Source organism: Schistocerca piceifrons, chromosome 2 (genome assembly GCF_021461385.2).
Source record: "Schistocerca piceifrons isolate TAMUIC-IGC-003096 chromosome 2, iqSchPice1.1, whole genome shotgun sequence".
NCBI classification, from domain to species: Eukaryota; Metazoa; Arthropoda; class Insecta; order Orthoptera; family Acrididae; genus Schistocerca; species Schistocerca piceifrons.
Genome location: NC_060139.1, coordinates 609,546,122 through 609,559,570, shown reverse-complemented (window position 1 = coordinate 609,559,570; position 13,449 = coordinate 609,546,122). Strand labels below are relative to the sequence as shown.

General features: G+C 42.6%; 1 protein-coding gene across 1 annotated transcript in view; it reads left to right on the top strand.

Moving 5' to 3' along the window:
• The window catches only part of LOC124777426 (ankyrin repeat domain-containing protein 6), a 709,541-nt gene that overhangs the window by 683,991 nt on the left and 12,101 nt on the right, over positions 1–13,449 (top strand). The window contains exon 13 of the mRNA XM_047252825.1: positions 3,792–4,078. Coding sequence (XP_047108781.1) covers positions 3,792–4,078 — 287 coding nt within the window. The remainder of the gene's footprint in view (positions 1–3,791; positions 4,079–13,449) is intronic.

Here is a 13,449-nt window from a genome sequence, read left to right as displayed (position 1 = left end):
TTTTGCAAGATTTAGTGAAATTCCACATTTTTTTCTCAAAACATCTGCCACTCCATTGCAAAATACAATGAAATCTTTGAAAATTCCACATCGCAAAACTAAATTCCCTTGAACATTACAAACTCATTAAAATCGCATGTACATCTACATTGAAAACTGCTTTTTGCATATTTAAATTAAAAATCATTTTTGAAAATTGTGTATTTTACTGTTAACCGCTACATGCCTCTTTGTTTTGGTAGTCTTTGCCTTTCCAGCATGCAAATCTTTCATCATACCATCATTTACATTAACTGCAATAAACTGAATCTCATTACTACAACTGTTAATTACTAACAATTCAATCTTCTCAACCTTAATTGAATGAAACTACATGATTCCAGAGACCTTTTCAAGTCTCCAACATCTATGATGACTATGTTGCAGACTGAAGCAATGAATGAAAATTTGTACCAAGGCCAAGATATGAACCCAGGTCGCCTGCTCACTAGGCAAATACTCTGTCCACTACGCCACACTTGCACAGTGGCTTTACACAACTGCCCAGACTACTCTAGCATGCCTGCCCCCCCCCCTCCCCCCCAGTCCAAATTCTCATTCACACCTCAACCCACTTTGATGTTTGGGAGACTTGGAAAGGTCTTTGGAAACATATAATTTAATTTGATTAAAGCACCTATGCCTGTGTTTCAGGCAGGACCCTAGTTTCATTCAATGCTGAGGTGCCATTCCAAAATAGTTGTAGAGCCTCTGCAATGCTGTCTGATTTAAGGAGAATACCTAGTGGACTGAGGCATGAATGGGAATTTGGATTGGGGTAGCTGTGCAGTTGTGCAAAGCCACTGTGCCAGGTTGGCGTAGTGGTTAGCACATTTGCCTAGTGAGCAGAAGACCCAGGTTTGAATCACGGCCTTTGTACATATTGTAATTCTTTGTTTGTCTGCTTATATACTTGTCAACTTTGTCAAACTTTCTTTTACCATCTGCACAAACCATATTTCAATATAGTCAAATGCATCAGTTGTTACATCAACATTTTCTTTAGCTACCCCCACCTTCTCAATATCAACAACATCAATTTGCTTTGTGCTGAAGACCATTTTATTACTATCATCAGATCATATTTGCATTACTTCAGTTAAATCATTCTGACAATCAATAACATCAACTTCTAGCCCCTCGCTATACATTTTTCCAGCTCATCTCCTCTTTCCAGTAGATTCTGACTCCAAACATCTAATAATGATCCCATATTCATTGACATTTTATGTCCTATTTTTGAAACAGGTTTTCACTAACTCTAAATGCTTGTCTCAGTTTTTAAATTGCTATTTAATGTCACTACCATTTTTATTCATTTCTACTCTGAAACGACCGCTGTCACTTTTGCTATGAATATTCTCACTCACAAACTTCATCAACAGTGATTTAAGAGACTTGTTTTCCAACATTTTCTGTGCACTGTCACCATCTACACTGTTTTTCATTTTCCTGTCATGCTTTTTATCAGTATTGTCTGAACACTTAAAAAACAAACAATTTTACCTTTAAATTGTTTCAGTGGTGGTAGGTGTAGCCATCAAAATTAGTCTGTCTTTCACACTTCTGCATCAGTTTGCAATATTTACTGCTGAATTTCATGCCAAATATCCTCACTGGCTGTTGCTCTATCTAAAATAGTGCCGACCTTCTCATCTCTGATTGGCTGAAGCCCCTCCTTTGGCAGCATCCATGTTTTGCTGGTTACGCTGTGTCATAGTTAGTCTTGCTCTTGTCATTTGAATTAAATGCACTGTCCCTATTTACAGTTTTGTTTCACCCATGCCTTTTGAAATGTTTTCACTGTTCACTGCCACTACAACCCCCAGTATCACGTTTTAATCTGCAAATTCAAAATTATTTTCACTTATCGTTGTTCTTCATAAGTTCGTTTTTATTGTGCCTGGGCAGATGAACTTCCTCACCCACATAAACTGTACTTGGTACTGCCTAAGATTGTTATGACTATGCTAAGGTGGAATTGTTCTTCACATGCTTGAGTAATTTTTAGTTGTGCTAGGGTGGGACAACTCTTCAACCATAGAGCACCAAATTGTAAGCCAACAACCTGATTTCTGTGGCCTCCGTCATCTCCTTGAAGGACTTTCAGTCTCTTGTCTTGATTCTGAAACTCTTATTTAGCATTTGATGGTGCTTGCTCAAAAAACTTTACACAACACCACAGTTTAGGTTGCATTTTTTATGCATTTATTAACCTCCAAGTTATATTGTTGTGATGATGACCAGTTTTTCTATTTCATGAGATTATTATCCACTAAAATCAGGTCAGCATTCACAAGCAACTAACAGTCCTGTGGCAGAATTACTCAGAAAATTGTAAAGCTACTGAAGCTTAAATTAATGAAGCACTGCCCAACAATCAGTGATAGTTCTAAGAAGTCACTAGACAAAGTAATTAAGTTTCACACAGAATGCAGGCCATATTTGTACAAATCAAAAAAGTTCACATAGACTATTGTCTAGTATTAAATAGCCATACTGAAGTACACTGCAGTAATTCACTTAGTTCAGTCATTAATAAAAGTCGCCACTCCCAATAATTGTTTGTTCTAATGACAATGGCCATCCAATCCTCCTAACAACAACAACACATATCAGTCAAAATATTCCTTAAGTTAAGTTACAGGAATTACTTTAAGCTTTTAAACATTGATAGTACTGAATTTCCACGGATACCAATATATGTATTTTTGCAAACAACTTGCACATAACTATTGGATGAGCAAATACTACGAGCAGATTTGACATAGGTGTTACATGTCTGTTAGCTCAATCATGTCTGGACATAGACTCCAAACTTAGTGGTATCTAACTATGTAAAGACTGGCATTTGAACATTATTATTTCAGAAATTCCACATTTGAAAATGGACTATGTTAATCATTAATACAGATAAAAAAATTTGATTTATGATAGATCTAATAATCTAGGAAATTAAAAGAGTTTATGGCATGACTTTATGCATACACATTGGGAATACCTTACCTATGAGTACAAGTGCCATATTGGGAAATACTATAAGTTACACAAAAATCTTAATCGTTCAGTCATCCAGTGCATAAAATTTAGATTTAGAAATGCGCAATAGCAGATGTTAGAGTGTAACAAGCAGTGAGGCAAAAATCTGCACTGGAAACGTAGCTCCTTCTGAAACTGAATATTAATTATCTCAAATTAATTAGTTTCACAGAATTTTGATTAAATTATTTAAATTTATAAAAATTAAAACAGTCTTTATCATACGAAAACATTTACGCAATCAAGACTTTCCTAATTTTAAAAAATCAGTCAGATCACTGTTCTTCCAATGATGTTTAAAAAAGAAAAGTTATTTAAGAGTTGTAACTAATGGTGTCACAATGCCCAGAAATACATATTAGCCCATAATGTTTTGCTTATTACTTCAAGTAATAAAAGCTACACTTAGGTATAATTTCTAATTAACTCATTTCCTAATAAAACTAAGTGCAGCATTAGAATCAGCACACCAAATACATTATCCTGAATAATGAATGTAACAATAAGTGGGAAACAGCTTAGATGACATTTTGAAATATTTCAACACCTCTCAGAGGCATACTACTAACAAGTACAAGATCTGAGAAAGAAGCAAAGGGGTACAAAAATATATTAGTTATTCACAGGAGTCATAACTGATGGAATAGTTCCAACAAGCTACATCACAGGTCATGAGAAAAATGATTGAACCTTATAATAAATCACATTTTCAGGTCATCTAGTCATGCAACAGCACTACAGCATATTGAAGAAGATCGCCTGCAAAATATCTCCAATCACAAGCGCCCTGACAACATTAGGCACCAGAAAACTATTGGCAACTGCATGGACAGATGGCTTAATAAGACTTTTAAGACTGATGGTGTCGTAGATGGGAACAGAATAACTTCAAATGACAGGGCATATAAAAAAGGCAATGATCAAGAAGTGTCATTGCCACTTCAACATTCAGTGCCTGAAATGGTTGCACGGTTTCAGAACTCGCAGATGTCTCATACAGGTATTTATATATACTTTTCCACTTTTTCTTGCAGTTTTCATTTATGTTCATTAAAACACAGGAGTTGTCTTTTACAGCCAGATTTTATTTTAGCAGCAATAGAAAAATTAGTAATGAATGTAAAGGATGAAATCAATGAGCAACTAAAGTGTCCAGTGAACTGATGTTTGAATATCAGCTCTGGTTTGGATTTTAATCAATGCCTTTTTAGTGGATTACCACCATACAGATGATAGGACAGAATTTGTGGAAATACTCATTCAACTGAAAGTAGAGTTCATGACACAGAAAGCAAGGCACAAAGACCAATTAAAAGCAAAGGACAAATAAAAAGAGTAGGTATGAGAAAGAGAAAGAGAGAGAGAGAGAGAGAGAGAGAGGGAATGAGAGGGAATCAGACAAAATAAACAAACAAACAGTTGCAGTAAATTTGAGTTTGTATGGGTCTGTGTGTGTGTGTGTGTGTGTGTGTGTGTGTGTGTGTGTGTGTGTGTGTGAATAAAACACTACCTGCAAAGTTTCAGTGCAGTAGCAACTAAATTATTTATCCAAACAAAAAAAGAGAAGCATGTGTCTTCATCATCATTATGTTTAGTAAACATGAGTGTCACACAGATGCTGATTAAACTACAGCAGTATATGTTACAAGAGAGGCACTGAGAATCATGGAAAGATTCACTGTTAAAAGTTCTGAGCATCCATTCCAAGAAGAGCCAGCATGCACATTACTTACTTCCAGATTATTTTCCAAAATGACCACAACTGAAAAATTAGACAAATTCAAGTTCATACAGAGACTTCCCAGCAGTCATTCTTCCTGTATACATTTACAATTGGAAAAGGAAATGAGGTAAATAATGGTGGTATACAAAGTACTCTCTGCTACAAGCTATAAGGTACATGTATGTGTTATAACCTTTAATCACCAATAATTGTGTGGATATTCAAACATACTCACTTAGAAACAATAGCTGGTTACATGATAACAACTCAGTATCTCTTATTCGACTGCCATGCCGTGACATGCGGACGGTGCCTTTCGTAGCTAGGTGGCGCTCCTGCGCTCAGCCGAGTTGCGGAGCGCCTCTATCGCCGTTTGCGCGTACTGTCGTGGCGGCACTGTTAAATGTCGTGGCACTGTCACAACACTTTTCCCCCCTTGAAAGAAAAAACACTCACTTTCTTGGAGACATGGACAGTGCGGAGACATCCATGGCCTCTTGTGAGGCCCCAATAAGATCCCGCGGAGAGACACGAGAGTATGGTCGAAAATGTCCAGGATGGAAGCTCGTGCGTGGAACGTGCCTCCTGGACGAGATGATGGGTGAAAACTCCGGAGCAGCATCCATAGGTGTCATGGACCTGGGGGTGTGCTCCAGCGAGATGGGTCCCGGAGAAGGCAGCGTCGCGACTGGGGCCGGTTCCGGCGTACTCGGAAGCGGTAGTGACGTCGGCTGCATCAACACGTACGGTAGATCGGCAGCAGTGACAGGACTGGCTTTTCGGGCTGGTGGAGGCGGAGGAAGGGGCGGTGGCACCGGCGTGGCCACTTGTCATGGGCGCATCTGGTCGTAATGGTGAACAACCATGCCGTCGTCCGTACGTATTTCACAAAGCCGGCGGTCGCGAAGAGCCTTGACCACCCCTGGAATCCATTTAGGGCGAGATCCATACCCTCGTTCCCACACGTCGGCGCCCACCGAGTATTTTCCCGCGCTAGGGGACACAGCACAAGGCCTGACAGGGTGAAGCAGGTGCAGTAGAGTGTCCGGTTAGCGGCCATGAAAGAGTTCAGCAGGGCTGCGATCACCCAGAGGCGTGAAGCGATAAGAACTCAGAAATTGCAGCAGAGCGTCATCTGTGGAAAAATCACTAAGGAATTTTTTCATCTGGCTTTTGAAGGTGCGGACAAGGCGAACTCCCCATTCGATTGCGGATGGAAGGATGATGAATCCCTTGTCCAGTACAAAAATCACAGAAGGCCTGCGAAGAGAACTGAGGGCCATTGTCCGTGACAATCGTGGATGGAAGACCTTCTAGCACAAAGATTTTGGACAAGCCAGCGTCGTCGCCGCAGTGGTGGGTGACGGACATCGACAACAAACGGTAACTTCGAGAAGGCGTCAATCAACAGTAGCCAATAAGTACCGAGGAAGGGGCCGGCAAAGTCAACGTGCACCCGTTCTCATGGCTGCGCCAGATCAGGCCACGGAGAGGGCATTGTACAAGGTGCAGCCAGTTGTTGAGCACACTAACCACACGCAGCAACCATGTGGGCGATGTCTGAATCAATACCGGGCCAATAAACGTGCCTGCGGGCCAGGGACTTAGTCCGAGAAATACCCCAATGGCCTTCATGCAACAGTTTGAGAACATCTTTGCGAAGAGAGGCTGGCACCACGACCCGTGGAGATGCGCCATTCGTGGCCAGAAGAACAACACCATCACGAACAGACAGACGAAGGCGCAAGGCATGGTAGTTGCGAAGGGGATCCGATGCCCGGCCCTTGGTCCTGTCCGCCCAACCCCGTTGAACAAAACCGATCACCTGACGCAGGACCAGGTCCCGCGCAGTAGCCGACGCGACCTGCGAACCTGTAAGTGGAAAACCCTCGACCGCACGACGTTCTTCCTCATCAATGTGGAAACAGAGTAGTTCATCACGATCGAAAACCGGGTCAGGGCCCATCGGCAATCGCGACAATGCGTCAGCGCTGGCGTGCTGGGCCGTGGGGCGATAGTGAATCTCATAGTGAAAACGAGACAAGTATAAGGCCCAACGTTGCAGGCGGTGAGCTGCCTTATCCGGAAGCGACGCCAGTGGGCTGAACAGAGAGACCAGCGGCTTGTGGTCAGTGATGAGGTGAAACTTAGAACCATACAAAAAAATGCTGAACTTTTTTAGAGCATAAATGATAGCGAGCGCCTCCTTTTTCATTTGAGAGTAACGCCGTTGCGCATCGTTGAGGGTGTTGGAAGCATAGGCGATGGGTCGTTCCGACCCATCCTCATACCGATGGGTGAGAACAGCCCCTAGGCCATACTGTGACGAGTCAGTCGCCGAAACCAAGTGCTGACCCGGACGGAATGTGACAAGACAAGGCGCCGACTGCAAATGAGCCTTCAGGTGGACAAAAGCCTGCTCACACTCGTCCGACCAACAGAAAGGGACGTTTTTGCGTAACAGCTGATGCAGAGGATGAGCTACCGCCGCCGCGGATGGAATGAATTTGTGATAATAAGCAATCTTGCCTAGAAACGCCTTAAGTTCTTTGACCGTAGATGGCCGGGGTAGAGCGTTAATGGCCGCAATGTGCTGACGTAGAGGACGTATACCCTCACGGGACAAGTGGAAACAAAGATACACAATGGAGGGTTGGAAGAACTGTGACTTGTCCAGATTGCACCTCAACCCAGCCGAATGCAAAACCCAAAACAGTTAAGGCAAATTGCGAAGGTGCTCCTCAGTGGAGGCCCCCGTGACAACAATGTCATCCAGATAGTTTATGCAGCCGGGAACGGAAGCCGTGAGCTGTTCCAAAAACCATTGAAAAATGGCCGGCGCGCTGGCGACACCAAATGGTAACCGCTGGTACTGATACAACCCACAAGGAGTATTGATGACGAGAAATTCCTTGGAAGAAGCATCCAACGGCAACTGATGGTACGCCTCCGATAAGTCAAGTTTGGAAAAGAACTGGCCCCCAGCGAGCTTGGTAAATAACTCCTCAGGACAGGGAAGAGGATAAGTGTCAATGAGGCTCTGAGCGTTGACAGTGGCTTTAAAATCACCACACAATCGCAGACTCCCGTTTGGTTTAGAAACCACCACGATTGGCGATGCCCATTCGCTGGAGGTAACAGGACGGAGAATCCCTGAAGCTGTTAACCTGTCTATCTCAGCCTTGACAGGTGCACGCAATGCCACCAGAATAGAGCGTGCTCAGAAAAACTTAGGGCGAGCTGTAGGTTTAAGAGTAATGGGGGCTTCAAAATCCTTGGCATGACCCAGACCAGCAGAGAACACGGATGAAAATTCAGAGCACAATCCATCCAGCTGCTGATACGGAATATCCTCAGATATGAGGTGCACATCATCATCAATGGAGAACCCGAACAACTGGAAAGCATCATAACCGAACAGGTTTTCAGTGCCCGCATGATCCACCACATAAAACGTGAGGGGCCTAACAACAGACTTGTAGGCAGTGGAAGCATCAAACTGGCCAATGATAGGAATTTTGTTTATTATAAGTTCTCAGATTTCGCGTAACTGGAGACAAGGGAGGGGAGCCCAACTCCAAATACGTGCGAGAATTAATGAAAGTTACTGCAGAGCCAGTGTCCACTTGCATGCGAATGTCTTTATCCAGAACACGAACAGTAACAAACAACTTATTTGTTTGAGAAAGCACACAGTTAACATCCATGTCCGATGCCTCGTCCTCATCGACAGGAACTTTAGGGGACTGACACACAGAAGCAATGTGGCCTTTTTTCCTACATGAATTACACGTGGCCCAACGTTTTGGACACGCGGCCCTGTCTTGCTGTACGAAACAACATGGACAAGAAGGAAGTGCGGAACGATCCTGCTTCTGTGGTTGCTGTTTTCGCTGCGAGCGTTGCGGCCCAACGCAACATTGTTTACGTGAGTGAACCGCCGCCACATCTTCGTTCTCCTGTGAAACAGGCAAATTGTCCGTGTCGAAAGTTGACTGTACAGCGCCTACATCACACCATGCGTCTATTTGCGCGCAAGCAGTGTGAGACACTTCAAAGGATTGAGCGATGCTTAGAACTTCCGACAACGACGGGTTTGGCAGTTGTAGGGCACGTTGCCGAACTTCTTTATCAGGAGCAAGCCGTAGTATAGCATCCCTAACCATTGAATCAGCATAAGACTCATGATGAGTGTCTGTGACAAACTGACATTTCCTACTCAGACCGTGTAGTTCCGCCGCCCAAGCCCAGTAAGATTGATGGGGCTGTTTACGACAGCGGTAGAACGCCATGCGGGCGGCAACGGCGTGGGTGTTTTTTCGGTAACAGTTAGACAATAAGTCACACATTTCTTGGAAGGACAGAGAGGCAGGTTCCCACAGAGGGACTAACTGAGATAGCAGCTGATAGATCCGTGGGGAAATCCAAGATAGAAATAACGACTTACACATAGGAGCGTCAACAATGCCGAAAGCCAAGAAGTGTTGCCGCAAACGTTTCTCATAATCCTCCCAGTCTTCAGCGGCCTCGTCGTAAGGAGGGAATGAAGGCGGAGAAGAGGAAGACAGACAATGAGTAAGCGACGTCGACAACGCCTGAATAGCAGCCGTCAGCTGTGTTTGTTGTTCAATGAGCGCTTGCATAAGCTGTTCCATGTCTGCCCCGTCACGAACACACAAATCCACAACGCAGTGAAAATATCCGACCTCGTCGCCAAAAAGTGTTATAACCTTTAATCACCAATAATTGCGTGGATATTCAAACACACTCACTTAGAAACAATAGCTGGTTACATGACAACAACTCAGTATCTCTTATTCGACTGCCGTGCTGTGACATGCGGCCGGCGCTGTTCGTAGTTAGGTGGCGCTCCCGCGCTCAGCCGAGTTGCGGAGCGCCTCTATTGCCGTTTGCTCGTACTGTCGTGACGGCACTGTTAAATGTCGTGGCACTGTCACAACAGTATGAGTGAGTACTTATGAGGTTGTTAAAACATATGAGGGATTGGCCTGGGGAAAATGATTTGAATACTGGAGACTGAAGACAGTTTTGTTAGCAAAACCTATGCAAATGAGATGTATCCTCTGTTCACCAGACAGTAAGCCAGCATCCTGAATTCAGCACTTGCAATGGGAAATGAGGTGGTAACATTGAATTCTTCATTATCAGACTTAGCCAAATTTTGCCATATGTCATATAGTGATGGCTTTTGAAACTGTCAATGAAACACTGCTCATTAGATGAGTGTTTGACACACAACAGCTCCCTTATTGATCTTAAAAAGGAGAATGCCATGTTTCAGCATCAGGTTTAACCCTACCCTTCTAACAGTGCTGCCACCATCGCTGCTGCCACCACCACCACCACCACCACCAAAATAACGTACAAGCTGCTCATGTGACATAATTGATAAAGGATTGCATCAGGCTGTCAGTAGAACACAAAGGTTCCAAGTCTGAATCCTAAACTGGCACCCAGATTTAATCCACCAGGAAGTTTCAAATGAGCACACAGTCCGCTCCAGAGTGAGAATCATTCTGGAATGAGTAAAAAAAATATTTATGTTGTCATTTCATTCTCCTGCAAGCCTGGCATTTTTCAAAAGAATAATTCAACTTTCATGTTTGGCAATGCAGAAAACAAGTTTTTCATCGCATGGTATCTAGCATAAAAAAAGAGGTCTTGCAACAGGTGAACAGTGCCAGGTGACAAAAGTTGTGTATGTTATTAGTGAAACAACAACAACAAAGGCAAACATACAAGACAGAAGCAATGTAAAATCTGAAGTAGATGTACTGTTAACCAACTGAGTGTTGTGGACATGTTCACATACAGTGTCATAGCTTTCCACGAAGTGTTGTGGACATGTTTACTGGTGCCACTAGATTGACTCCTGTGTTCTCTGGATGCAACACACAGCTGTAGCATGTCACAATTGCACAGTAGCTGTTCAAAATCCTGATTGGAATATTTGCATGCTGATGTTTGATTTTAAGGATGCTTTATGTTTTTTAATATTTTTCAGTATTGACACCAGATTACAGTTACCATTGTCCTATTCAGTATAGACAGGACACGGTCCAGTAATATTTGTTTTATTTTCTTTTTTTTTTTTTTTCTTTAAAGAAAAGTTATAGAGGTTCTAGGTTCTACTGGTAGTAGAACTGACAGTGACAATTTTTTATGTCAATAACTGATGATTTCTATAACATCTGAGAGTTCCATTCCCGAACCACACATGTCAGCTGGCACAGTAGTCTATTTTTCCTGGCGGATATTTAATTAATTCTTCAGAATATCAGTAATCTTAAAGACACTGTGAAACTCTTTGAAATATAATATGCTTTGGGTATATTTGTAAAGGGGAAGAAGCGATTTTCAACCAGTTATGCATGTACTAAGAAATACTGATGAAATGGCTAGTATTTTTCAAATTTCAAAGATACTGGACATAACAAGCTTTGTTGCTATTTGTCATCCCTCATGCCCTGGATGAAAGAGTTGAAAACTGTCAATCGCTGGTCCTGAAAAGTACTTTTGAACACTTAAGTTTCAAACAAATTTATATTCTGAAATCATTCTGTGTTACTTCCAAGAATGTTCCACTTCAATAACTTTGTTGTTACCAAAGCAGAAACTGTATTCAAAATTGAGAAGACTAATGGCAAAGTTCATGTAGTTTTCTGATAACCTTTTGATCCATGATAAAAGCTTTCCAGTGGAAAAAACCAATTTTAGTTGAAATTGCAGTTATTCCAAACAGTGTATCTGAACCAAACAAAAAGTTTGGATTGAAAACAATCCTCAATGACTGGTGGACTATTCACATATGAAAATTTTGTCTTGTATGTTGGTGCAATTACATAAATTGAATTCAACATCACCATGAAGAGAACTATTTGGAATGAGGGTATACTCCTTATGTTGACAACAGATTTGGAAGCCAAGAATTGTTTGTTTGCTTTTAAAAGCAGGCAATAACTGCATGTGATATTGTTTGTAGTAGAGGATGAAATAAGTAAAAAATTAAGGAGAAATTCAGTTTATGGCAGCTGATACAGGGGGGGAGGGGGGGTGGGGGGGAGGTATTTAATAAAACAATTGTATGTCCACTAAATTACACTACTGGTCATTAAAATTGCTACACCAAGAAGAAATACAGATGATAAATGGGTATTCATTGGAAAAATATATTATACTAGAACTGGCATGTTATTACATTTTCACACAATTTGGGTGATAGATCCTGAAAAATCAGTACCCAGAACAACCACCTCTGGCCGTAATAATGGCCTTGATACACCTGGGCACTGAGTCAAACAGAGCTTGGATGGCGTGTACAGGTACAGCTGCCCACGCAGCTTCAACACAATACCACAGTTCATCAAGAGTAGTGACTGGCGTTTTGTGATGAGCCAGTTGCTCGACCACCATTGACCAGACGTTTTCAGTTGGTGAGAGATCTGGAGAATTTGCTAGCCAGGGCAGCAGTCGAACATTTTCTTTATCCAGAAAGGCCCGTACAGGACCTGCAACATGCGGTAATGCATTGTTCTGCTGAAATGTAGGGTTTCGCAGGGATTGAATGAAGGGAGCCACGGGTCGTAACACATCTGAAATGTAACATTCACTGTTCAAAGTGCCGTCAATGTGAACAGGAGGTGACCGAGATGTGTAACCAATGGCACCCCATACTATCACGCCGGGTGATACACCAGTATGGCACTGACAAATACACGCTTCCAATGTGCGTTCACCGCGATGTCACCCAACACGGATGCGACCATCATTATGCTGTAAACAGAACCTGGACTCATCTGAAAAAATGACATTTTGCCATTTGTGCACCCAGGTTCGTCATTGAGTCCACCATCGCAGGCGCTCCTGTCTGTGATGCATCGTCAGGGGTAACTGCAGCCATGGTCTCCGTACTGATAGTTCATGCTGCTGCAAATGTCATCGAACTGTTCATGCATATGGTTGTTGTCTTGCAAACGTCGCCATCTGTTGACTCAGGGATCGAGACATGGCTGCACGATCTGTTACAGCTATGTGGATAAGATGCCTGTCATCTCGACTGCTAGTGATACGAGGCCGTTGGGATCCAGCACAGCGTTCCGTAGTACCCTCCTGAACCCACCGATTCCATATTCTGCTAACAGTCATTGGATCTTGACCAACGCAAGTAGCAATGTTGTGATACCATAAACCACAATCACGATAGGTTACAATCCGACCTTTATCAAAGTCGGAAACATGATGGTACGCATTTCTCCTCTTTACACGAGGCATCACAACAACGTTTTACCAGGCAACACTGGTCAACTGCTGTTTGTGTATGAGAAATCGGTTGGAAACTTTCCTCATGTCAGCACGTTGTAGGTGTCACCACCGGCGCTAACCTTGTGTGAATGCTCTGAAAAGCTAATCATTTGCATATCACAGCATCTTCTTCCTGTTGGTTAAATTTCGCGCCTGTAGCACATCATCTTTGTGGTGTAGCAATTTTAATGGCCAGTAGTGTAAAAACATATTTATATTTCGTCAACTTGGTCTGAAGACACTCACCCCCCCCCCTCCCCCCCCCCCCCACACACGCACAAAAGGAAAAGTTTGAAAATGTGTGCAGTACATATAAATAGTATTCA